General features: G+C 37.7%; 5 protein-coding genes across 6 annotated transcripts; 2 read left to right on the top strand and 3 right to left on the bottom strand.

Moving 5' to 3' along the window:
- Nucleotides 1-1,351: 1,351 nt before the first annotated feature.
- On the bottom strand, nucleotides 1,352-6,214 carry LOC141848419 (gamma-glutamyl hydrolase 2-like). The gene is made up of 10 exons (XM_074736447.1): nucleotides 5,853-6,214; nucleotides 5,686-5,772; nucleotides 5,334-5,423; nucleotides 3,895-3,989; nucleotides 2,985-3,045; nucleotides 2,552-2,641; nucleotides 2,375-2,437; nucleotides 1,946-2,034; nucleotides 1,648-1,740; nucleotides 1,352-1,580 (listed from the first exon to the last, which is right to left on the bottom strand). Exons 1-10 carry the CDS (start codon nucleotides 6,189-6,191, stop codon nucleotides 1,529-1,531), a joined length of 1,059 nt encoding a protein of 352 aa, XP_074592548.1. The 5' UTR covers nucleotides 6,192-6,214; the 3' UTR covers nucleotides 1,352-1,528.
- Nucleotides 6,215-8,347: 2,133 nt separating this feature from the next.
- On the top strand, nucleotides 8,348-15,334 carry LOC141848418 (MACPF domain-containing protein CAD1-like). Its single transcript, XM_074736446.1, has 6 exons — nucleotides 8,348-8,877; nucleotides 10,132-10,370; nucleotides 10,620-10,815; nucleotides 12,595-12,778; nucleotides 13,507-13,670; nucleotides 14,357-15,334. The coding sequence occupies exons 1-6, from the start codon at nucleotides 8,569-8,571 to the stop codon at nucleotides 14,960-14,962; spliced, it is 1,698 nt and encodes a 565-aa protein (XP_074592547.1). The 5' UTR covers nucleotides 8,348-8,568; the 3' UTR covers nucleotides 14,963-15,334.
- A 1,351-nt stretch (nucleotides 15,335-16,685) lies between these two features.
- On the bottom strand, nucleotides 16,686-17,697 carry LOC141811513 (putative WRKY transcription factor 69). Its single transcript, XM_074699536.1, has 3 exons — nucleotides 17,585-17,697; nucleotides 17,357-17,518; nucleotides 16,686-17,259 (listed from the first exon to the last, which is right to left on the bottom strand). The coding sequence occupies exons 1-3, from the start codon at nucleotides 17,695-17,697 to the stop codon at nucleotides 16,692-16,694; spliced, it is 843 nt and encodes a 280-aa protein (XP_074555637.1). The 3' UTR covers nucleotides 16,686-16,691.
- A 1,203-nt stretch (nucleotides 17,698-18,900) lies between these two features.
- Nucleotides 18,901-24,096, bottom strand: LOC141848601 (chaperone protein dnaJ C76, chloroplastic-like). Of its 2 annotated transcripts, none has more exons than XM_074736649.1 (10): nucleotides 24,005-24,096; nucleotides 23,497-23,909; nucleotides 22,368-22,496; nucleotides 22,142-22,271; nucleotides 21,686-21,806; nucleotides 21,014-21,095; nucleotides 19,864-19,917; nucleotides 19,478-19,516; nucleotides 19,190-19,292; nucleotides 18,901-19,096 (listed from the first exon to the last, which is right to left on the bottom strand). In XM_074736649.1, the coding sequence occupies exons 2-10, from the start codon at nucleotides 23,728-23,730 to the stop codon at nucleotides 18,969-18,971; spliced, it is 1,020 nt and encodes a 339-aa protein (XP_074592750.1). In that variant the 5' UTR covers nucleotides 23,731-23,909; nucleotides 24,005-24,096; the 3' UTR covers nucleotides 18,901-18,968. The 2 variants fall into 2 exon arrangements, with proteins under 2 accessions (XP_074592750.1, XP_074592751.1); XM_074736650.1 differs by having other exon boundaries at nucleotides 23,497-23,902.
- Nucleotides 24,097-24,216: 120 nt separating this feature from the next.
- Nucleotides 24,217-24,911, top strand: LOC141848602 (mitochondrial import receptor subunit TOM7-1-like). Its single transcript, XM_074736651.1, has 2 exons — nucleotides 24,217-24,282; nucleotides 24,394-24,911. The coding sequence occupies exons 1-2, from the start codon at nucleotides 24,236-24,238 to the stop codon at nucleotides 24,698-24,700; spliced, it is 354 nt and encodes a 117-aa protein (XP_074592752.1). The 5' UTR covers nucleotides 24,217-24,235; the 3' UTR covers nucleotides 24,701-24,911.
- Nucleotides 24,912-24,979: the final 68 nt, after the last annotated feature.

The raw sequence follows: 24,979 nt of genomic DNA, 5'->3' as shown, positions 1-24,979 counted from the left end.
AAACAAATTAGAAAGATATGCAATACTTTGATTTAATTTTTATGCAAATATATATATATATATATATATATATATAATTTAATTACTCATTTTTCACATGTTTTACATGAAAGTATATATATCAACAGATGCCTCTTGCCACTAGCACTCATTGAGAATAAAATCCTTCAATTGCACTTAGAAGAATAATACCTATAAAAAAAATTCTAAAATACCTTTAATTTTAATTAGTCATCATATCAATTTAAAACTATGTCAATATTATCTTTAAACTATTTTACGGTACTTATCGGGTCACTAGTCATGTATCTTGCATTGTTCGTAGTTCTAGTTCTAACATGCTAATGTGTTCCAACCGAGATCGTAGCTGGCTAACAACTAGTTGATTCTAAAAACACATGTAATATAGCTAACCACGAATAAAATTCGAGGATAAATGTCTCCAAACAAAAGCATGCATACCACACCGCAAAGCGATTCGAGGATGTGGATCACCCACCCTCCATATTCCAAAAGCACTCATTCTTAGCTAGCATGAGTCATATATATTCCTCACATTTTTTGTGCATCTCTTATCATCAACAGCATCTAATTAATCTCTCTACAAGCCCTTGCCATTGCCATTGCCATTGCCATGCATTGCATCTAAACCCTAGCTAGCTCCAAGGTTGAGATGGGACATGAATAAAGAAATTCCAACCCTAGACGATGACATCTGCCCTAACCACATTTGACATGGATTCAATCCAATGCCAAAGTGCTCTTAATTAATTAATTTTAATCAATCATCAATCAATTAATATTAATGATTGGATTCGTAGCACCAATTTTGATGCATGCATGGATTAATTGGAATATGATCCCCTATAAATATAGCTCAGAGCAGATCACAAACTCCTATAATGCTGTCTTTTTATGAACATTTTTTTTATTAGAAATAGAAAAGTATGATCCACACATATATTGATTGAAAATAATAAACAAAAAGATGATGATAGCGTGGATTTTGGCTTTAGTGTTGCGGGGATTGGTCCCCCAACGTTAACGATGGGCACAGGTGTCCAAGAATTATCTTTATGAAAATCTCACATGTGATGGCCAAAGAATGTGGAAGATGGAGTAGATTATTCATGTTTTTTTGGACCATCTCGATCGAGAATTAATTTACACTAATAATTCGATTAGTTTTATTTGGGCCATTGCCACTGTTGGGCTGGGCCTCTAACGACCCATGGGCTGTTCATTGCGCCAAAAATTTGAATTATCTATCCAAATCATAAATCATAATAATAAAAAGATGCATCCAATTAACAAGTTCGAATTTAACCATTTTTGTAATAATAAACATTCACAATTTATTTATTTATTACCAGATCATTGGAAGCCTGGAGTTCAGTTACATAGCAAGCTGATCTATCGTCTCACAGAACAAGAACAAGAACAAGAACATGAAGCGAGCTTAGATACAAGTGTAGTGTTTCATAATATCCTTTAGTAGGACGCGAGATTTGTTAACCAAGAAAATGACTTACATACTCGAATGAGGAAAGTTGAAGATGTACACTTCATCGTATCCTCTCCTGCGATGCAAGATATGCTAAGTTAGTTAGCGAGTGAAAAAGCGAAAAACATGATATGTTAAGTTACCCTGCTCTCCCGCAATAAGTGGGGCTATAATTGTATATGAGATTGTCCAAGACTTTATCGGCAGGAGGTCTATTTGATGATTTCCTTGCCTCACTACAAAAGAGATACCGATTGAGCAGAATGGAAACATCAATTTGAGAAGTCCGAATGGGAATGAGTAGAGTATCGAAGCATTGTACAAGTTAAAGTTTCTTTAACAACTATAGGCATTTTTACTTTTAGAACACTGGATGGGGTCAGCAAATCAATCAAAACCTGGAGAATATTAGGAGTGAAACAGAGGAGGACCGATCAAAACCTGATAAAATAGTTGGCAACATGTTGAGTTACACGCACTGCATCCTCACTATGAGGAATCATTGACAATCCCCACTCAAAAGCATTTTTCTGCAGTAATCCAGAGGTTTAGTTAGTCCTTCAGCAAACTCGTAATCTGTTAGATCTGTTTCTTCTAGATGGTTAATGGTGAAAACCAATATTTGAATGGAAATTCTTATACTAAGATTAAAAAAAAAACTGAGCTATAACCTAAGAACTTGTTGGTATGTTAATGATGGAAAGAATAGATGATGAAAATTCACTCAATGTTTTGCTTGACTAAAATATCAAAGAGTAAATTACAATAATTCATAAGCAGGACCTTGATTCTAAAATATTAAAGAGGGGAAGCTATAGATTGGGTAAAAACTGTTCGATTAGAGAAAATTGTTATGGTGATTACGATTACCTCTGGATGCCACTGAAAGCCGGTCACAGGATAATTATAAGCTTGAACGGTTGAAACGTAAACCTAAATTTGGAGAAAAAAATAAAAGGGACAAAAATTCATTATATGAAATGAGATCAATATGTATGGGCACAGTAGAATATTCTTCCAACAGAAACATATGACATCTTGTAGTACCTTACCATTCTCATCCTTTGATGTTGTCAGAATTTGGAAAAAGCTTGAGAGAGCAGCATTACCTTGAAATTTTTTAGGCGATATACCAAACTTCCAGATATCACAAGAATTAAACACAGATAAGAAATGTTAGGCTGCAAAATTGAGTGATGAACCTATATATTTACATTTAATGGCAACCCCAAAAAGCAACATGTAGTGAGATTATCAATATAGATAAATCAAATTGGTATAAAGAAAGTCCGTGAAGCAGAACAATGAGTCTGATCATTTCAAATAGGATAGAATCAGACTATATACCAAAGGTACAGAAGAATACCTTTTTTTCCAAGATCCTAAAAATACAAGAATAATCTAGGCTGCAACTGAATTTAAAAGAATATAACAATTCTTAGATAAAAGAATAAAGACCATATGGTTTAAATGAACATACTTTATGATTTTGCATGGCAAGGCACTCTGTACTCAATTTCCTCAGCAATTCATTAGGGAATCTGCAGAATAAAGATAGAAATCATGATTATGTGTATATTTCTATACACCAGTTTACTGATTCATTGGCCAAACAGACAGCAAAACATTGATAACAAGTGTTGAAGGATTCCAATAAATCTCACAAACATATATCAGTAGGATTCTACCTTCAGAATTAAGGATGGTGATGAAAATTTTGCATAATGGCAAATTAAAAAATAGTTTAAAGTCGGAAAACTATGAAGTATGTTTACATATGATGAATAATCAGTTGACTAGTACCTGCTTGTCGTCACACAAATCATTCCTGATCTCAGATAATAAAGTTGATATGTCAACATGTGGTCAATGACGTACCTCAGCAAAATCCATGTGATTGAATTGCAATGTTTTGAATGAAACCAACAAGAAAGCCTTTTTTTTTCATAATTGACTGCTGAACTTTCACCAGACTTCAAAGATTTTGTGATGAAATTGTGATTGATATGATACTAAGATCTTGATCATTTCTTCACAAATGATCCAAGACAGGAAAAAACAAACATTCAATTGTGAAGCATCACTAACACAGATATTTTATACAATCATGGTAATCATTATGTCTCTTTGATAAATTAAAATATCATTACTGTAGAAAATAGCACAAGTACTACATATAAGGAAGAGGCATACCACACAACGTTCATGAAAGCACCACTTTCTCAACCAAAGAAAAAATAACTTAGCATAGAAAGAGAGGGGAAAAGCAGCACAAACAAATTTCATCTCCAACATAATATGCACACTAAATAAGGTGAACTTGTAATTCATCTATTTTTCTATTCATGATGCAACCAGCATATTATGAAATAAGAAATGATTGCACATACCGCTCAAATACAGATCTTTGAGCATCTGAATAATCTTGGAAATAAAGAGAAGATGCTTGATTCTCTCCATGAAACCTCTCTAATATATCACGGTCCTACAGTGGTCATAGAAAGTGCAAAGATGCTTATAATTCAAATTAGTTTACAAAATAAAATCAAACTTAATTTGATTGTTACATTGTAAATAAAATTTCTCCCAATAGGCATATCTATATGTGTCAAAGCCCCACACTTAGGAGTCATGAACCTCTTTCCCATAACAGTAGTGGTACTGAAAAATAGTCGAACACATACTTTTGCTCATCTTTGTCAAATTCTTTACTTTAGCTTATCATGGCACTCCAAAGTAACAGTTTCTGAAGGAGAAACGTGGTTATATAATTTTCAGTCTGGCAATGAGATGGTAAACACTGATTCATGGTACACAATGTTTCAAATGGGTTGTTTGCTTCAGATTGATGCACAAGGATGGCGTGGTGGATAACTTGTAAGAATGGTTTCTCTAGATCGTCGTCCAAACTGTATTTCATCATATAGCAAAAAGGCACTTGACTAGCTAAGGAGTTATGCGAAGACAGAAATTGAGAAGAAATGTGTTGTCAGGCAAGATTAGTTTATGTGATACTAATGCTACATAAAGATTCTAAAGGCAAACATATTCTACTATTGTGTCATAATCAAACTATCAAAGGATAGAAAGGTAAAATCAATGCATTAATTCATATAACTGCATTGGACAAGTAATGGGCAAGAATTCATGAAAGCATGACACACAGATTAAAGTTCAGCGATATTTTCTGCGTGAATCAACTCTAAATAAAGCCTCTTTTATTGCAAATGAAATCAAATGGATAAACTAATATATAATCATTTGGGCTAGGAATAAATTAAGCAAACTGCAAGAGCTAATGAGTCCTGAGCAAATAAAAAGGTGTTAACAATTTACCCAAGACTAATCAAAGAAAGACACTTCTGCACAAACAGTTGAAATATCTACAATGTATCCATAAGCCCAATCTGAAAATGACCATTAATTACTGTTTGAGGACAGAAAAATCATCATTAGATATTAATACATCGTAACCAAGGAAACAAAAAACAGAAGAATCATTTGATAGCATTACTAATCATTCAGCGAAACAACTTCAACCTTGATGTGAGCCATTTGTGTGTAAAACTGTAATAGAATGTAAGATACAAAATATTATAACGAATAGTCTGTAGAGAAGGGTGATTTCATATTCTGCAATTGACAATGGATGAGACAATGAAATAGAGGAATCTTCTGAATGCTATAAGCGCTATAGTAACATAACAAACTTCCAAACTAATTAATCAGAAACAAACATTTAAACATCTACATCAGGTATTGCACAATAGAAAAATACGCACATTATCAATATATGGATGGCAAAATGCAAAGAGATTTAGCATTTCACCTTGCTGATAATCATGGTTAGGAGTTCAAACCCTAAACAAATGGCAAACAAGGGAAAATGTTCACCGGTTTCATTTCTCTTCAGAGCTATCTGTCAACAAATGAAACGGTATATATTAAAGCGTGAATATACGGATCAATTCATTTGTGCAAGTAAGTCTGTGACCTGCTGCATTTACACAAAAACTGTGGAGTGGTTGAGTGGATACATGCGCATTAAACTACGATTGAAATGAAATTGAAAAGTAACATAACAGTCCCTTGTGCTTCTATCGAGCAAGTATTAAGTAATAGCCAAACAGCGAACCGTAAATCCCACCCCCTCCCTCCTGACTTAAGATTAGAAAGAATACCTGGAAAACCTTTTTGATCGTCTCATAGTACAGTCCTGTCTTGGCCCATCCTCCGGTGAACAGAACGCCATTGACTAAATTCAGCTTCTGCAGCCGAAAAAAAGGGTACACAGTCACTTAACCTTCAGAATTGTTCTTAACATGTGAAAGGGGAGAGAATTGCCTACCTCAATAAGCGTCTCCTCAGGCTCGTTGTAGATAAGAGGGATGACGCGGGCACCCGCTGACTCGACGAACTTGACGTAAGAAGCTGGAATGTTGGAGTCGCCGGAGGCGTTACTCAATCTACCCGAGGCTCCATCGCCGGGGTGGCTGACGATCCCGATCACCGGCAAGTTGTAGAGAGAGGGGTCCGGGGAGGGGCAGCTCAACCCGTCATCCTCCCTTTCCCATCCACCGGATAGGAGGATCGAGCCTCCCATGGCTTCTTCGTAGCGGAAGGAAGAGGAGCCGACGAGCAGGAGAAAAGAGATGCACAGGAGGACTGCTCGCCGCCGCGAAGCCATTTTTGGTGGAGGGTTAAGGTGAGAGACGGGAGGCAAGGAGCCGAACCATAGACTGTCCAATTTAACAATCAAAATTCAATGTACTACCATTAAACACCCACAACTAAACCCACCTTATGATCATCAGTGGTTCCCACTGGGATCCGCATGTAATTGCCTCACAGGGCGGTATGGATTCACGGTGGGTGGGGCTACTCATCTCAATTATATTTGTCGCCAATCCACGCACGCTTTCATTGAGCATGCGTACTGACCAATTTATCAGACAAACTACCCGCTGAATATCCTTTCGATGGGCCTCACTTGTCATCTCTCCCAATTATGACACGAGTAAACGTGGGGTATTTCCTGACCTGGTCGAAGTCGAAATAGTGTTTTAGGTGGGAAAGTTCATGCGTGGCAACAGAGTACGGTCGATATTTGTGTACGGTGTTCGTGGAAGAAGTGATCTCTTTCGGCAACAGCGGACACGCTAACTTTATCCGATTTAGGTATTGCGGACGCTGGATTAAAGCTTGTTGGATCCTATTTGTTGGGGTTTTGTTGGATTTCTTTTGTACTTTTATTTTATTTAGACATCTTTAATAAAATGGACCACATTATACATTAAAAATATAAGATGACACCTCAATTTTAGATATTAATAATGTTATGAATTATTATGGATAAGATCAAGAAAGTTAAGATTTGGTCTAATTCGAAGATATGTTAGATAACACATCTGATCGGTGATATACTCTCAAAGCCAATTGAACAGGTTTTACACTTCATCTCGGTAACCTGGACCTATTACTTTGCTAGGTCAGGTTAACGATCCTAAACCGGGGAATTGTCTTGGTTCAGGATCTAATAATTATTCGACGTGCGATTCAGTTCAAAATCACACTAGCTTGGGCTCCCATGCCCAACTCGGCATTAGGCCCCACACCTCGACTTGGGAAACTGAGCTCGACTCAGATGACAATCCAAGTCGGGGTCCAACACCCAACTCGACAAGGCTACTCGGAACCTGGCGGTCGATCTCTCTTTGCCAATTAGTCCTCCCTCCTCCAGTGCCATGTTTAACACTCAATCAACTCCTCTCAATCACCTATGCAGTTGTCAGAATGATATAGACAATCATGTGATAAGATGATTAACCTACCTCCATTAATACGACATGATGATGCAGTATGATGATGAATGACACGACTTTTTGCTATTATGATGGCGATGTGACACTTTCCTTACTTTGATGGAACATATCTCTTGATAAACTTTCCCCTCAAAGATATTCTTCTTAATCATGACGTGACATTTCTTTTGTAAGTCTATATAATTCTCATTTCTCGTAAAATGCAGGTACACATGATCTATCACATACTCTCAATTAATTTCCCTACTCTATTCCTTCCTTCTTTAAACAGGAAATTGACTAGAGTGTCAGAGTGGTTGAATTAGGATATCTTTGATCTCTGTCCTCATTTTTTTTTATGTTTTTGCAAGTAATGTGGAGCTCACTAAGACCGGTTGGCCAGGTGGCCGATGATAAGTTCGAAAAACGATCTCAACATGAACAAGAATTCGGTTGCTTATGATCTTATTGGATTCAAAAGATATTTCAAAATTTTCATAGCTAAATATATTTTAAAAATTATAAAATGCTTAGAAATAGAATAATTATTCTCACTAACTAAAATCGTTGGTCCAATAGAGAGATCACACGTCGTGCTAAATTCTGAGGTCACCTTCATGGATCAATCCCTGCGATTTGACCGAGCCCAAGTATCTGACGTCACCACTTCTAGATGTTTCTAATCTTCTGGTTAATTAGACCGAAGAGACGAATTTTACCATCGCACTGATCGATCAATTAAAAGATTAAATCGAGAATCGAAATATTAATTTAATCCGATTGGAAATAACAGAAATCATTTCGTCGGTATAATAAATTAAAAGAGTGAGCGGACTAGAAAAAATAAACGGTCTGGATGGATTATCACGAGTATTTTTTTGATTTATTTAAAAAAAAAGCGCCGGTCAACTCTCTTCTCTCTAGTCTCTTCGGAGGGGAATAATAATTAGAAAAAACGCGTTTTTTCTATTGATGTGGGGGCCGGTCAAGAAGTCCACCTTCCTCAGCCTTCACCACTCCTGCACTCCAAGCCAAACAAACCCTTCCTTCCTCTCCCTCAATCGCATCGCCTCCTCGCCCCCAATCCGATCTCTACATCGCCGGCCAATCTCGATCCCTTGCCGTTGGAGGAAGGAAGCTCGCCGGTTTGGGGCTAGGATCCGCAAGGAGGCGCGACGGGGACGGGAAAAGATGAGATGAGATCGAACCACCCCTGGCTGATGCGTTTGAGTATCGACGCTGCTTCTGGGTGGGGTTTCGCGCATGGATAGGGCGACGAGGGCGGCGTCGGCCGCTGCGGGCGGCTCGGAAGCTCTGATCGCGACGCTGACGAACGCTGTGCAGGCGCTCGGACGGGGGTTCGACGTCACCTCAGATGCGCGGCTCCTCTACTGCAAGGGTGCCCCCGGGTCCCGCCTCGTCGTGCTGGACGACGCCAGCAGGAGGAGCTTGGTCATCGCCGACGGCGACAGCGCCGGGGGAGAGATCGTTCTCCCTGATGTGCCCTTGGACATTACGATCACGACGGAGAGCGACCGGCGAGAGCCCTCCGGCGTCTGCACTTTTCAACAGGTAAGTGGGTTCTGCCCGATGGGTTGTTGAGTACTGCAATTTGCTGTATCGTCTGTGTTGCTCTTGAGCTCAGGTCTTGAGAAATCTCTTTACGGTTTTCATAGATCAGATGCCGGCGAATGCATCTAGGTTTTTAATTCGAATCATATTCAATTTTTATGGCTGCTTATTTATTACGTCAAATGTCGAGATATTTGAAGCATTTTTTTGTCTCTTATTAGGAGGAAACAATTACCTGATTCCATTTGTTTTATAATAATAATATTATTATAATTATTATTAATGGATATCGTATCTTAACTTCACAACAAGTAGTGCAATTCTTAGGATGCATGGCCACCTCATGGAGCATGGAACCGGATGCACACAAAAGAAGATCTCAAGATGCACACTGATGTCTCCTGACACATCTATCGTTCAGTATAACTGTTATTTGATATTGTATTAGAAGTGAACTTTGTTTTGGGATAAATACCTCATATGTCAAATATTAATCTAGAGTTTGAAGAAGGAAACAGGAAAGTTAGCATTGCGTAGTTATCTTACTTAAATTTTATGTGGAGTGCTATGGAGAATTTGACTGCATGAGGTTTGATGATACTTCTTCCATTTGAAGGTGGTATTGTAATTTTATATTTTTGAGCAGTAGATTTTGCATTTTCATTACTGGAACTTAGTTTGTTCTAACATTTATACTGTACAATGGCATTGATAGTGGTTTGAAGTGGGATGGCGCTTACGGAAGGAAAGAAAATTAGGTGGTTTGGATTTGGAAAATATATTTTGCCATCAATTTATCATTTTCTACGGTAGTAGTATGATTTCACTAAGCTAGGTTACGATGGTAGAAGAAATTATAGTTACAGCCCTTTGGGTATAAAAAAACATGGTCTTGAAGAAAGAGTTAGAAAGAGCCTTGTAGGTAAAAGTCAGACACATGTATAACATTTGAGTAGACAAAAATGATTGCAGCTCATGTCGCTATGACTGTTCTGGTAATGCAGTGGCAGCCATTTAGAATGTGCTTGCTAAGTAAACTTTCCAACAATCAAACAGATAATGAGGAACAATAACTTTTGCATCTTATTCCTCATAGCCAAATCCCAAAGCTTCATCAATAATATTACCTTCCTTTGAAAAAAAAACCTGCATTCAACAAAGATAGGATAAGCATCCATTGCAGTGTCTGGCTAGCGATTGAGCTTTCTTTGTGTATACTTGTTTATTCTTATACTAGTTCTGCATTGTTTCCAGATGGCTGAGTATTTCAACAGGAAGTCGGATTTGCTTGGAACAATTCCTCTTGGCAGCTTTAACTCAATGTTCAATTTCACTGGATCTTGGAAAGTTGATGCTGCAACAACCAAAGCTCTTGCAATGGATGGTTTTTACATCCCTTTATACAAAGCAAAACTTATAAGTGATGAATTGGTTCTCCGAGATGATATCAAGCGTGCTATTCCTCGTAACTGGGACCCACCGATGTTGGCTAGGTTAGTAGGTAATAGTTTTGCTTACATTGTGTTGAGGTATTTTAATCATGGTTCTTTCTTTTGAAAATTGTATTTTCAATTTATAAAGTGCATAGTTTGTTTTCTTATCAGCAATGAAAGTCACATGTTTCTGACCAGAACTTTTGTTATTATTATTTTGCTTATCATTGGGGACAGTTGTATTCTTCTGCAATGATTATCATTATTTTACTGATTTTCTGACCATCAGGTTTTTCATATCTTGTTCAGCTTTATTGAGAACTTTGGCACCCATATAATCACATCGGTTACAATTGGTGGAAAAGATGAAGTGTATATTAAGCAGCACCATTCATCTCAGTTATCAGAGTCGGAAATTAAGAACTATGTTAAAGAAATTGGGGACCAAAGGTTCTTGAATTCACAGAATCAATCATTTAATGCTCCCTTGGCCTACAAAGACAAGGTCAGTAGCCTTGCAACCTTCAAGTACATATGGTATATGATACATGACGCTGTCATACTATTGATTACATTCCTTTCAAATCCTGCTTTTATTTGCGATCACACTTCTATCTATAGTTGCATTTCTCAGGAAGCACGTTTGCAATTATGTGCATCCTCTAACCTATTCCCACAAATTGATGAGCCAATATGTCATAGCCTAAGAACTAATGGAAATTAGCTGAAATTATCCAATTATTTTATCCGTCTGCCACTATTTGATGAGTATATGTGATATTTTGAAGTGATTCTATTTGCATGTTTGAAGTTGAGATCAATAGGATTATTATTATTTATATATTTTTTATGAAAAAAGTAGTGTTACACGTATTGGAACACCTATAGACTAACACATCATGTGTGACTAAACCCATATGTGCTGAAACTCATACATAATTATTAACTTTTACACTCCTCATCAAGGCGGGAAATATACCCACTTTCCAGGCTATTAAATGAAATATAATAAATAAGATTATCTAGACACTTGACAAAGATAATGAAGATGCAGTAGTGGTACTGCAATTGAGAGACTTTACACATTGTTCTGGACTGAACTTCAAAAAAGTGTTACTAATATACTGTTCAATAATAATATGACTGTGCTTAAAGAATGATGGAGGTTGATAACATCTCCAAAGGAGAAATATTTTTTTTTTAGTATAATCTTCCTCAGTTGCCCCTCATACTATAGTAGAACTGACTCAAGTCAGCCTGTTAGATCAAAATATCTCGGAACCAAGGACATGACCTGTTCGAGCACATTCCTAAACCCTAAATGACACAAAAATCAGATTGAATGCCCATAGGACAGGTAGTTCAATGAAACCAGGGCAGTTTCTAGAGGACTAGTATAGGCTAGAGATACCAATATGATCATGTAAGTTAACTATATGTTGTGAGGGAATATCTGTCTTTTATCTTAATGCAATGCATTTATTCATAAGTATTCCTTTCCTCGTTTGAAACATCCTCATCTCCATTTCATCCCTGCTGCTTGGTCGTCGTTGTCAATTGTCATCCATTGCCAAACTTGTTGCATATCATTGTTATTCAACCTTTGCTAATATTATTCTCGTTGTCCCAAATCCATCATCAAGTGAATCCTTTTTGTCCTCCTTCAATCCTTGCTGTGATTGCTAGCAGTACACATTAGCTTGCCATCATTCTTTTGCCCTTGCTGGAGTTGTTAGCACTAGCCCTGACCTTATCACCATTCTTCATTCCTTGCAGGATTTGGTGGTATCATTCATGATGCTCATTAAGGAGATATTTTGGTGTTGTCATCATGTTAAAGTTAGACAAATATTATATATATAAAAGGAATATTTGGCAATGAATCAACTTGATCCCGTATTACTTGGGATTGAACTAATAAATCAGATTGGTGCAAGTGAACCAACGAAAGTTTAACAGGCTGTTTTGTAAACAGTTGTAAGAAATATGCTTATTTTGTGATGTAGTGAATGAATCTTTCTAGGATGACTATTCTGGAGCATTCACTCCTTTCATGAGAATCAACCTTAGAGCTTTGTAATCACTATGTATGGTTTAACTGAAAAGTTAATTTTGCTAGCTGTAATTGGAGGCCATGTATCTGGCATTACATCTTTTCAAGGTCATTACATGCATTAGTGGTGATGTATAACAATTTGAAAAATCACAAGAAAATAACAAATTTTGTGCCATTCGCCAATAGTTTATTCTTTATATTATCCAAATGATGTTTTCTTTTTTGCAGGATGTTACTGTTATCTTTCGGAGGAGAGGTGGTGATGATCTTGTTCAAAATCATGCAGAGTGGGTGAGCACCATTTCTTCAGCACCAGATGTTATCAATATGACCTTTCTCCCCATTGTTTCCCTTCTGACTGGATTACCTGGAGCTCAGAATCTAGTTCGTGCTGTTGACCTATATTTAGACTGTATGTTCTGGTTAATCCCTTGTTCTTCTTTTTTATACTAAATTGTCTTTTATTTGATTATAAGGAATTAGAAATTTTATATTGCAATAGTCTCCAATTCATGTCACTATATGGAGGAAGTGCTGTGTCATAGACCAAAAGCTTCGTTTTGGTTTATATTTGATGGCATGAGAACATTAGTGTCCCAAGAAGGCAATGATTTTAGCTTTTTGATGTTGTTGAACATCTCTTATTTAACTAATTTTTGTCACAAGAGAACAGATTCATTAGTGTGAGGTTAGTACACATAGTGCTAATGTCTTCTAGGGACCTATGTTTTTATTAATTACTGAGAATTTTCTCATGTTCCATTGTAATTTGGACCTTGCCTACACATTATTTGCATAAGTCAGTACCTGTTTGTGTAATTAAGTGTTGTAATATTTCCTACTTGATTTCTCTCACCTTCTGGAACTTGTCCTCACAATCTTTAATCGGAGTGTTTTATTCGATTATTTTAACTTGTGTGAAAAAGAGAGGATGAAAATCTCTAATGTAAGTCGTGACAAGCATAACATTTAACTTTTACTGTTACATGTCATTGTTTCAGTAACCATATAATAATGAATCTGTAGCAATGCCGACTTAGTTTGCTTATGCCAAAAATCTAACTTGTGCCTATTTTGCCTCACAATTGTGAAATTGTACCGATTGTGTGCTTACATTTGTATTTATAATTTTGTCTGCAGATAAGCCACCTATAGAAGAACTACAATATTTCTTGGAGTTCCAAGTACAAAGAGTTTGGGCTCCTGCACCAGTTAATATTCCTGGACACCAGAGAAAGGAGCCCGTGTGTCCTTCTCTTCAGTTTAGTTTAATGGGCCCTAAGCTTTATATTAGCACAGAACAGGTAAACAGCACAAATTTAACGTATTATAATGATTATATGTCATACCTTCTTTATGGGATTTACAGTAGATAATTGCTGAACCTTATTGATCTGATGGCTGATGCTGAATCATTCTTCGTTGTTATTAATGGAATTTTGGACAAAGTAAAGAATTTGCTTGGGTAACAAAGAAAGATGATTTTACAACTAGATCCCTAGTAACTTTTCCTCTTTATTTTATGCAGTTTCCTTGTAGGTCAATAAGACCCAGGTTTAGATAAATTGTAGCCTCTGCTAACTGCGAAGGGCTTGAACTTTATGATCTTGTTAAAAATAAAAGCCTATCAATCTTTGAAATTGCTGGAGAAGAATTATTCCTTCAATTGTAATTTTTCTCAAATGCGGAAGCAATCTTTATTCCTATGACAGACGTAAAACAAGAGCAATATTTCATGCTACTTTTTCTTTGCCATATTGGAAGATTGATGGATGCATTTTATCAAATTCTTTTAGCTAACGAAAATGTGGTTATTTTCAAGGTCTTCACTTTACTGCTATATATACCAAGTTTTGTTTTATTATTATATACAGCTATATGTGTGCCTATCATTCCCAACATGTATGATTGATTTGGCATCTCAAAAGCTACAAAAGTTTATTATTCTGTTGGTATATTCTGTAGCTAAGAATTTCATAACTTAATGCAGGTTTCTGTTGGTCGCAAACCTGTCACTGGCCTTAGGCTAAGTCTTGAAGGGAGCAAACAAAACCGGTTAGCTATCCATTTACAGCATTTTGCAACCCTACCAAAGATCCTCCTACCTCATTGGGACTCGCATGTTGCCATTGGCCCACCAAAATGGCAAGGCCCTGAGGAGCAGGACAGTCGCTGGTTTGAACCCATTAAGTGGAAAAATTTTGCCCATGTCAGCACCACACCCATTGAGAGTACTGAAACAAGCATTGGTGACCTCTCCGGGGTTTACATAGTAACAGGAGCTCAACTTGGGGTGTGGGATTTTGGTGCCAAGAGCGTCCTACACCTCAAACTGTTGTTCTCTAGGGTGCCTGGGTGTACCATAAGGAGATCTGTATGGGATCACAGTCCATCTACTAGCCAGGTACAGAAGGTAGAGGACACATCTTCTTCCACTTCAGTAGATATCCCCAAGCTTGCAAAGATTGTTGACATGACGGAGATGTTGAAGGGGCCACAAGATACACCAGGCCACTGGTTGGTAACTGGAGCCAAGTTAGGGGTCGAGAAAGGGAAGATTGTCGTGCGTATAAAGTATTCCTTGTTGAACTACTGATTCCCTTATCTTTTCGTTATCCAGTTTATATTCCAGTCCTCTGAGGCATTCTTTCTAATGGATAGCAGTGCCATTTTGTTCTTTCTGTACATTGTTAGGCACAAAAGCTAGTTACCTCCCTCCCCTTGTGGTTGTTTTTCTTACCTTTCACTTTTATGGTCTTGTTGTTGCTTGTGTTCTAGAAAGGCTTCATTTTTTATGTATAACATGAAAACAGTCCATTTTGACGTTTTCATTGTGATCTATGTAATAGTTAGATTCTTAATTAACTTTCCCATTTTGAATCACCAAGGGCGATTACTCATGTCTGGATGCAATCGGGACTTCTTTCTGACCGATGGCTTATATTAAATTATTGTCTTTTTTGTTGAACATATTTGAACAACATATTTGCTAAATTTCAGCCTCCTGAATTGTCGTGTTGACCACCAGAAAAGTCTTTAGCTGCTACAATTGTTTGTATTTTCAGAGTATGTCTGCCTTTTGCTGATGCTCTGGAATTGTATATTCTTAACCCAGCTTTTATCAGATTGTGAACAAGGGGGCAGTTTGAGGCAGGTGATGTGGAGCATCATATAACTATTCCATGTAATGGGGACAGAATAAATGCTAAAGATGATGCTTCTTCAAGGAAGTAATGCTGATGCAACGTCTCTGCCCACAGTATGGCTTTCTATTTACTGATGCATTTTATACTTCTTCCGTGATGAACTCCTTTTCAGGGATTAACAATTATAGATCTCACCTCGTAGAGAATGGGGTCATCTTACTCTGTCACTGAGCATTCACAACTATAAACTAAGGTTATAGTGTTGGAACTTTTCATTTATCCTCTTTCGAGTCAACACTTTTAACATCCCCTGTTTGTTTGTGTTGGATATCTATCATTCACGAGACCTGGTAACACAGATTATTAATGTTTATCTCACAAGTGACTTTTGTTTTTGGTACTCGTGTGTTCCTTTTCTTTTCAAGTTTTTTTTTTCCTGTATGTCTTTTCGTTTTAATGCAACTACTGTTTGATTGATACTCGTAACCAACTTGAGGAAATTAGGTGAATTTGGTGGCCCATTTCTTATTCCTCATCTCTCTTTTTGTTTTCCTTATTATATTTTTATTTAATCAAATTGTTTAATCAAACCGTTGAAAAAATTACAGTTGATATCAAAAAGTAGGGCAAGAATAGCCTGTTACAACAAAACCTACATTAACTTCTTTTTTTTAAGAGCTCCACATCTTAATACATTTAGATTTTACAAGGATGTCTTAGTAAATAATTAAAATAACTGTAGGACACGTGTGCCACTTAACCTAGGCACCCAGTTAATGATACTTCCACAGGAAGATAATTAATAGATAAATAAAAATTTATTTCTATCATGAACTTATCCTAACCTAACCTAGAACTTGTTTCCCTTCAATTGACATTGTTTTACACAAATAAAACTTTAAAATTTTAATAAAATATATTTTAACCCTATGTTGAAAGATAAACATGAAAAAATTTAAAATAATGTAGCAATTAGCCTATTTTATAATGCAACACTAGATATCAAATCACAAAATTATTTTTTTTATTTTCTGTTTTTTTCTGTATGAATAAAAAAAATAATAGAAGATGAAGTAATTATCGATGCAGTCAAACAACAAAAACAATGAAAATGGAAAAAGAAAGGCGTGTACGCGTCAAGACGAGAAACCAAGATCCAAATCGACGGTCACCAATCCATCAACCCGTTGTCCCCATCCACGACGCCGCCGCCATCCCTCGGCGGAGCACCACCGAGTACTCCGGCAGCTCGCCCAGCCCAGCGAACAGCGCGTCGTCATCTCCCGCCCCGGCAGCCGTCTCCTTCTCCTCCGGCACCAATTCCGCCTCCCCGCTGCAGCAGAGGACGGATCCATACAGCAACTCGTCGGATCCGGCCGAGGTGGGGGAAGGGGAAGTCACGTCGGGGAACCACCGGAACTCCGTGCCGTCCTCGAACGCCGTCATCAAGGATGCCAGCGGATCTTCCTCCCCCACAGTCGGAAGGCATTTCTCCTCCGCCGTCTTCTCGGTCTCCGCCTGGCTGGTTCGCCTCTCCGGCGGCGGAAGCGACTCCTCGACCACCGCCGTTGCCGTTCCCGCTGCCGCCCGCGGCGTAGCGTGGTGGTGGCGAGCGCTTTTGGGTAGCGTGCAAGGGTGGTTGTGCTCGAAGGAGTAGGTGACTACGAGCGTGGTTGGATCGTGCCGGCTCCGCTCCACCTGCTTCCTCGCCGGGCAGCCTTTACAGCTGCTGCATCGGTAATAACCTCTGCAACATTTACATTAAATCTTTTTTTTTCAACAATATATTATATATATATATATATATATATATATATATGGTAATTAATATATATTTTTTTTACCTTGGATACGAAGATCCCTTAATGGGCTTCTGGCCGTACTTTCTCCACGCCCACGAATCCGTCGGCGGGAACACCTCCCCGCCGCCCCCATTCTTCGGCCGGAACCCCTCCGTGTCGCCCAACGCCACCGACACCACCCGCTTCTGGACTGCCCGCCGGCTGCTCGACAAATTGCCTCAGTGAGATCGCCACATGCACTCAACTCCCAAACCAGAGTAAAAGTCTCACCTTCTCTTGCCCGAAGGCTGAAAGTCCCCACCTTTTCCGGCGCCATCCTCCTCCGTCACAACAGCGACGCCGTCCTCACTGACCTCCCAAGATTCCAACGACATCTCCTCCATCATCATCAACTGAGCAGGGAAGGTATATATATATAGATATATAAATATATAATGCTTTGTCGGCCGGCGATTTGCTGTGGGTTGTTATCAAGAAGAGGAAGTGTGCATAATCAAATGGTGTTGCGCATGCATGACGAGAGATGTAAGACAGGTTTTTTTTTTAAAAAATATTTTATTGTGAAAATGAGTGTCATTTTGTTTTGTTTGGTGGTATCATTTGTTGGCATCAAGTTATATGGTTCAATATTTAATATCAAAATTTTTTTTAACGTAGTTGAGTTGATTACGACGGAACAAAGTTACTGAAGTAGATAAGGATCAAATCTCGACGAAGTCAAAGTAATGTCCTATTTCATCATAGTCAATTATAATTTTTTAATTTACCTTATCATATGATTATAGAACGACAATGTAAAACCATTGAGGTACCAGGTTCATCCTATGAAAAAAAAGATATGTAATATCAGTAGCTCTTGGACTATTTATTTGTCTGCTGTCATTACAGTTTCATAAACGACTTAACTTGGTTACTATTTCAAATTAGTAAAAATTATGGGTCGTAAAAGATAAGACTAACTGCTCTAAATCTCGACTGCGTTTTTTTTAGTTTTGTTGCTGTCTATTTCTTATTAAATACATGATAAAAAATCAATTCCCCAGATCGTGCATACACGCACTTTCTAAACATATTTAATTTTAGACATCTCATTCAATTCATCTTGACTTTGGATATCCAAAAGAAACAAAAGAGTAGATAAATTAATAAATATCGATCTCATATTCGATCTCTTTATTTATTCTTAAGTTATGTGCAACTTGCTCTATATATTTATTGATTTATATTGAATATTTGTTTATTTTGCAATCGATAAATGCTCTCGGTCAACTGCTTTAATGCTTTTTAAAGGTAAAGTCAACGAGAAATTGGGTGTGATGGTGGCCATAAACGTGGTCACAGCTGGTGCTAATTAAAAGGAGGATTAAGGTTGCTTTGTGCTCCCCATTGAGGGAAGATATCAATATTTATTCGATAATAACAAAATATTTAAATGAAAAACAAATTTAAATACTAATCAATTCACTTTGTTCATGCTTAACTCACAAATACTTAACTTTGGAACCAAGAAAAACAGATTGAACATCAACTATTTCTTTGTATAATACCAATCAGTGATAAGTATGATACACATGTATGTATGAGATATGAGATGTGAGGTTAATTCAGAACAACTGTGAAGGTATAAGTATGATACACAAGCAATGGCAATGATCTATTCCTTGTTCGATATCGCCTCAGGAAGCTTGAATGTGGGAGGTCTATCGGCTCCCTTTCTCGAGTACTCTCGCCACCTTCTCGCGGCCGCCGCAGCACTCTTAGCCCTTGCCTTGACTTCTTCCTCTGTCATAAAGAACAGGAGCTTCCTCTGTCACAAAGATATGGATTGGAATGTAGAATTTGTTTCTTTTGATCTTTTGTTGTTATGAGAAATACCTGTATTCTTTGGTGAACCCCAAATATTGCTCCAAAATCCACTCGTAAATCCGCTCTTCTTATCAGAATCTTTCTGTTTCATCATCCGTATCTTAGCCTTTTCCTGGAAGTTCAAATAGGGAGGGCAAGAAATTGGACATGAGCTTCAGAGTAAATAATTGAATGCAGCATCTGATGCTTTGATTACGAGTTAATTTTCCGCGGAAACAAAGACCCAAACGAACAAATAGACGAATCAATTATTAATATAACTGAATCACAGTTGAATTTATCACTTGAGAAACTCACCAAGACTTTTGCTTGGCGCTTTTCCCATCTCGAACATGCCTGCCACATCAAAAAGATTATATTCACTTTCATGAAACTCTAGCGCAAGAGATGCCAATGATATTAACTAACAACTTCATTCGAGTAAAAAAGATTCAGGAGAATCAAAGGAAGGGATCTAAAATCTAAGATACATAGCTTTAGGCGACGGGAATAGCTTTGCCAATTAATATATGGTTTTAGATCTCTGGGATGGTTACTTAAAATTCTGAACATATCTAGTTAATCTATAAAGACAAGTTGGGAAATTATAATGAATGTACGATATTTCTAAACATATTGGAAATTGTAATTACTAATTTCTATGGACAGACAATTAGGCATCAAGGAAACAAATCTTTATGTACCATTCTGAAAACATCCATGGATGATCCTCCCATTCCAGCAAGCATTAGCCCAACCTGCTCAAATGATATCAAATTTCCCATCACAAAACTTTTGCATAAATAAATGGTATTGGCATAATTTCTGACAATTTCATACTTCAATGTTCCCTAAATTATATCTGTTTATAGAGTTTTATAGGAAGTATGATATTCTAATTCTTTAATTCATACAACAGTTGCTGCCACACTGAATTGTAATTTTGACTAAGAGATACCGTCACAAATGGATTTCAGACAAAAAAAGTTCATACAGTTAAACAAATGATGCGAAACCCCAAAGGACGACTAAAGAAACATTAACAGCACAGCTTTGATTCAACAATATAGGCGGAAAAGTGGAGTACTCATCATGCATAATAGAAATATCCTTTTCTTTGATCTCTCAATGTAATAAACTATCGCAAATACATCCAGAAAGATCGAAAAAAGAAAAGTGCAGTGCCTGAGGTTCGTGCCAATACAGACTATTACCGTGTCAATGTAGTAATCAATCACAGTCCTGCGAGAAACCAAACTGTTTCAGTAGTTCGAAATGCTATAGCAAAGAATCCATCTTATACTGATGAGAAGACGAATTCTTAGAAATCAAAGAAGGTTATGGAAGGAGAATCAAGTCAAGTTGTAAATAAAGGATTTGGGATATATCTATAAGGAACCAAGTAAGAATTCTGGAATCAAAGAAGTGTCTTGAAGTTAACAGGTTTCATCGATTTATTTTTGTCATGTATACCCAAAGACTTTGTTGAATTCTTGAGAAAGCAATTTAGGTGTTAGCTTTGCAGCTAAATGTCCATACTTTTAAAACCTTTTCTTGCATACGTGGTTCATAAGTAATATAAATGGTACTTCCTACAGGAAACTAGCAAAACAGAACCAACTTAACATATTGCAAATCAGTCTGGTCTAATTAAATCAGCACACAATACACCAAATCTTCTCTGCACTCAAACTGCATCACGAGTCAATTAAATGTTTCTAGCCATCATGATGGATATGAATTTATAGATAGTCAAACAAAAGCCAAATTTCTCCTTCACTGGTTATGAGAGGTTACGAATATATCTAACAAAGAAACATTAACTTTAAGATAAAAAAAATTGTCTTGTCTTACATTTACTCTCTCAACTCTACGCATTTCATCTTCAAGGAGAGAAAGTTGGGCAGCGGATGTCCAGTGAATGCAATCAACTGGGCTGAAATATAAATTAACAATACAAACCACCGAGATGGTGATTAAATTAGTGAAAACAGATATAATATAGTGTATATTATGTGATTCATGAACTCAAAGAAAGGTGAAAGCATGATTATAAGTGCTGTAGCATGGAACAAAAACGAAGTGGCTAATATGTAAATTATGACCACAAATGAGATAGCAGAAGAATTAGGGTAAAATTCTTGCAGAAACTTGCACATTCTTCTCATACAACATACTTGATAAATGTAAGATATTCTCGGACGGGAACAAGAAATTATAGAAAGCAAGGAACTACCATTATTAGATCAAGCGCTGTAAGAATATGGCATTTTGAATACCTAACAATAGAGAATTAGCAAGGACAATATATTCTGATAAACAAATGCCTCTGCTCTTAATTCAAATTGAGCTTACAATGAATGATGGTTCATATGACCCTCATAGTTGCTCAAATATATGATGCAAGCTATGTACTCAAATATCCAGTGCTATAAATATCAATATTCCCAGTTTGCATTTACAATAGAGGCAAATCAAGATCAGTCAAACAACTGAAGAATTTCCAATGTGCTCACAATATCTCACCAGGTATCAATTGCTTCTTGAACCAAGTCAAGGTTCCCTGATTGGCTACAAACTCTTGCACGACCAAAGTCTTCCTCTATTTTGAACACATCCGGAGCCACATTAGCACAATTTTTGCACCCTGCTCATGAAAGGGAAGAAAATATCAATGATGAGTGTCAGGTTTCTCAGGTCATAGATGAGAACCAGTTTCAAATCAGAATTTCACTAGTGCATGACAATTTAGTAAAGTAACATGAATAGAAATGGTGAACCAAGTTCCTATTATCAGAAGCATAACATGAACATGTAATTGTAAGTCAGATTCTATGAACTCGGAAAAGCTGTAATCAAGTATTCAATATATATATATATATATATATATATATATATATATATATATATATATATTATGATGTCATGTTGAGCCTATTATGGCCATTCATCAATTGATCCAAACTAAGAAACTTGACATACCTATGCAACAAAACTCATCAACAAATGCATGATCTTTTGGAGCACTATCATCCAAGAAAGGATTCATAGCTGTTGCAGCATATCCATGAATTTCATCATATACCATACGCTGCACAGGATCACTGAGCACCTGCCCTTTCCAGCCATATTAATTCACTGAACAATCAGTTTCCTAATGAATGTGAGGTTGCAAAACCATAGACCAGGTCCATTTTGAAGAACATACCGCATAGACCTCATTGATAAACATGCAGAAGTTATTGATATCTGGATCATTCCCACTCAAGTCAGGATGGCATGATTTCATACAATTATAATAAGCTTTCTTTATCTGCCGAGGAGTGGCATCTGGCACCTGGTAGTGAAATAATGCAGGCATAATACATCAGAACTAGGTTGTAATATGAAGAGGCATAAAATCATTTATCTTTTAAGTTTGCCTATGAGGTACAACCATCTAATCATCATCATCATACCTAATGCATAAGCACCTTAAATTTAGATTGACGATCATAAGTGTACAAAATTTTCACAAGAAACAACTTAAAGCCATGAAGATAATAATTAGGAATGATGAAGTTGTAAGATCCTGGCATGATTCAGATCCTACCTAGGATTTAGGATCTAGATTGTGTGGGTCAATTTGAGTCGTAAGGTCCTAAGGTCTACCATGGTAAGGAAGAAGAGAAGGAGATTTTGAGTTGTAACTTTCTTCTCATATTCCTTTTCTCATGTGTATATATAATGTTTACAAGCTCAACCAAGCTGAGGAGCACTTTCTTCACTAACAAGAATATGTGCTTCCTACTATTATGCCAATATGTACATGGGCATCCATTACCTCATTTAACCAATTACAGATTCTAAACTCCCTATACTGTAGTACCAAACCACAACAACTACAGATGTACCCTTCAACTAAATGGTGGGAAAATGAGTCGATACAAACTCGAGAAAAATAACTTGTTAGCCAGACTTGGTCCCATTGGTTCACATAGAGAAGATCATACATTAGGCTTAGAGGGCATGAATTTGCTTGGTCTTGAACATATAACATCACTCCCTACCCAATCAAAATGTGTGCACACAAGCACTGCAGCGATGGACCCTTCATGTTTGTGCATGAGTTTAACGCAATCTTCCACTCAGATCTTCAAAATAAGCAATAGGAATACATCCTGAATGTTCATGCTTAGTCTGGGCCATCCTCAGATTTGCATAAGCAGTAGAATTTTACTACTTTCAAGCTGAAATCAAAACTACTAATTCACAAGATGAAGAATGCATATTTTACCAACCGAAATTTTTGGATGGGTTCATGAACCCGGATCATCAATAAGCAAAAAGGAGTTTACCAGGCCGAGAACAGCGTAGTAATCTTCGGCAACGCCATCTCGTGACGAGAAACCCTCAACCGTCGCCGCAGCGATCTTAAAGTCCCTCTTCCACTTCCGGCAATCCCGGCCATGGCGGCCAGGCCTCAAACACTCCGCGGCCGCTCCGCTCCTCCACCGGTTTCCATAACACTGCGCTAATTTGGGGAATTCGAGGAGCAATTCGGTACGCACCGGCGCGAGCAATGGGGCCATCTGACTACGAACAAAATGAAGCCAGTTCTCTTCCTGTGACGTACCAAGTTCTCCTTTTTTTCACTTCAATATTTTCTTTTATTCCTCCACCTCTTAAAAAAAGAGATTTTTTTCCCCTTCTCCTTTCCCCAGTTCGATTTTTAGGTTTTGATGAGGCCCAGAAATTTCCATCCTGGTGACTTAGATTTATAAAAACGAGTAATATGAACGATGATGAAAAAGGCGGAAGAAATCCAGAAAGGAGGAGGATAAAAGATTGAAAACAAATCGATACCTTAACTGAGGCGGAGATAAATCAAGGCGGGACCTGGTGAATCCGTAGCTTTCGTCGAGAAAAATGGAGAGGAGTAAGGCAGGGTGGATGCTTGAATCTTGGACCCGTGCTTACATGGCGCAGGCTCCGCCACAACTCTGCTTTGCTCCGGGGCGGCACCCATCTAGAGCCACCTTGTGGGTCTGCCGAGGAGTCTCTCCCGGCGCCGGAGGCGTAGAGCCAAAATGCTGCATGGACGCAAGGAGTCGCCATCGTCCCGGTTTAAGCAGATACATCGTGTATTTTGCTATTTTCTTTTTTTTAAAATCATTTTGTTTTTGTTTTTATTTATTTATTTTTCTAAAAGAAATGGCATGAGGAGAAAGGTCATTTTATTTTGCTATATATAGCAACAGGGATAACGCGCGGCAAGGTTTAAGGAGGCGGCGGCGGCGGAGGTTTTCATCGAGGAAGCGTGCGTTCGCCATGGCGTCTAGGGTTTCTCTCAAGGTGAAAGGAAAGGGGAAGGCCGGGAAAGGACCCAAGTCCAAGGATCCGGAGGAGCGATCGGCCTGCGAGCTCGTCAAGGAGTGGACCACCTGGGCGATGAAGAAGGCCAAGGTGATTACCCATTACGGATTCATCCCTCTCGTCATCCTCATCGGCATGAACTCCGAACCCAAGCCCCAGATCTACCAGTTGCTCAGCCCCGTCTGATGCTTCCCTTAGTGATCGGCAAGTTTCTTCTCCCCGCCCCCAAATAATTAGGGCTTTTGATTTTGCCATGAATATCTACTTTCCAATGCCTGTTTAGCATACAGTAATATAGTTTCTAGTTTCCAGTTAAATTTTGTGTATTTGTGATTGCTTTGCGTGCTTCGTTGGTATTTTCTTGAATGATTGCTCATGATGCGAGCGTGTTACGAAATCTGAATTTTGATATCAGTACATTGTTCTCTGCAATAACTCGGTAATCAATCGAACTTTCAAACTAAA

The sequence above is a fragment of the Curcuma longa genome, chromosome 17, assembly GCF_044706935.1.
Source record: "Curcuma longa cultivar G26 ecotype Majalengka, Jawa Barat chromosome 17, ITB_CL_G26_1.1, whole genome shotgun sequence".
Lineage (NCBI taxonomy): Eukaryota > Viridiplantae > Streptophyta > Magnoliopsida > Zingiberales > Zingiberaceae > Curcuma > Curcuma longa.
Note: the sequence above shows the minus strand (reverse complement) of the source record. Positions and strands in the feature narration are given on the sequence as shown.

Bases quoted from the DNA above. Each gene is read 5' to 3' on its own strand.
- LOC141848419 (XM_074736447.1), bottom strand. From the start codon at position 6,191: ATGGCTTCGCGGCGGCGAGCAGTCCTCCTGTGCATCTCTTTTCTCCTG. The intron at 5,773-5,852 runs GTAGGCAATTCT...TTTCGGCTGCAG, and splicing joins CTGAGGAGACGCTTATTGAG to AAGCTGAATTTAGTCAATGG. The intron at 2,438-2,551 runs GTACTACAAGAT...CTCCAAATTTAG, and splicing joins CAAAGGATGAGAATGGTAAG to GTTTACGTTTCAACCGTTCA.
- LOC141848418 (XM_074736446.1), top strand. From the start codon at position 8,569: ATGGATAGGGCGACGAGGGCGGCGTCGGCCGCTGCGGGCGGCTCGGAA. The intron at 8,878-10,131 runs GTAAGTGGGTTC...CATTGTTTCCAG, and splicing joins GCGTCTGCACTTTTCAACAG to ATGGCTGAGTATTTCAACAG. The intron at 10,816-12,594 runs GTCAGTAGCCTT...TCTTTTTTGCAG, and splicing joins CCTTGGCCTACAAAGACAAG to GATGTTACTGTTATCTTTCG.
- LOC141811513 (XM_074699536.1), bottom strand. From the start codon at position 17,697: ATGGAGGAGATGTCGTTGGAATCTTGGGAGGTCAGTGAGGACGGCGTC. The intron at 17,519-17,584 runs GTGAGACTTTTA...CAATTTGTCGAG, and splicing joins CAGCCTTCGGGCAAGAGAAG to CAGCCGGCGGGCAGTCCAGA. The intron at 17,260-17,356 runs GTAAAAAAAATA...TAAATGTTGCAG, and splicing joins AAGGGATCTTCGTATCCAAG to AGGTTATTACCGATGCAGCA.
- LOC141848601 (XM_074736649.1), bottom strand. From the start codon at position 23,730: ATGGCCCCATTGCTCGCGCCGGTGCGTACCGAATTGCTCCTCGAATTC. The intron at 22,497-23,496 runs GTAAACTCCTTT...TTTCACTACCAG, and splicing joins ACTACGCTGTTCTCGGCCTG to GTGCCAGATGCCACTCCTCG. The intron at 21,096-21,685 runs GTGAGATATTGT...TTTATATTTCAG, and splicing joins CAAGAAGCAATTGATACCTG to CCCAGTTGATTGCATTCACT.
- LOC141848602 (XM_074736651.1), top strand. From the start codon at position 24,236: ATGGACGCAAGGAGTCGCCATCGTCCCGGTTTAAGCAGATACATCGT. The intron at 24,283-24,393 runs GTATTTTGCTAT...TGCTATATATAG, and splicing joins GGTTTAAGCAGATACATCGT to CAACAGGGATAACGCGCGGC.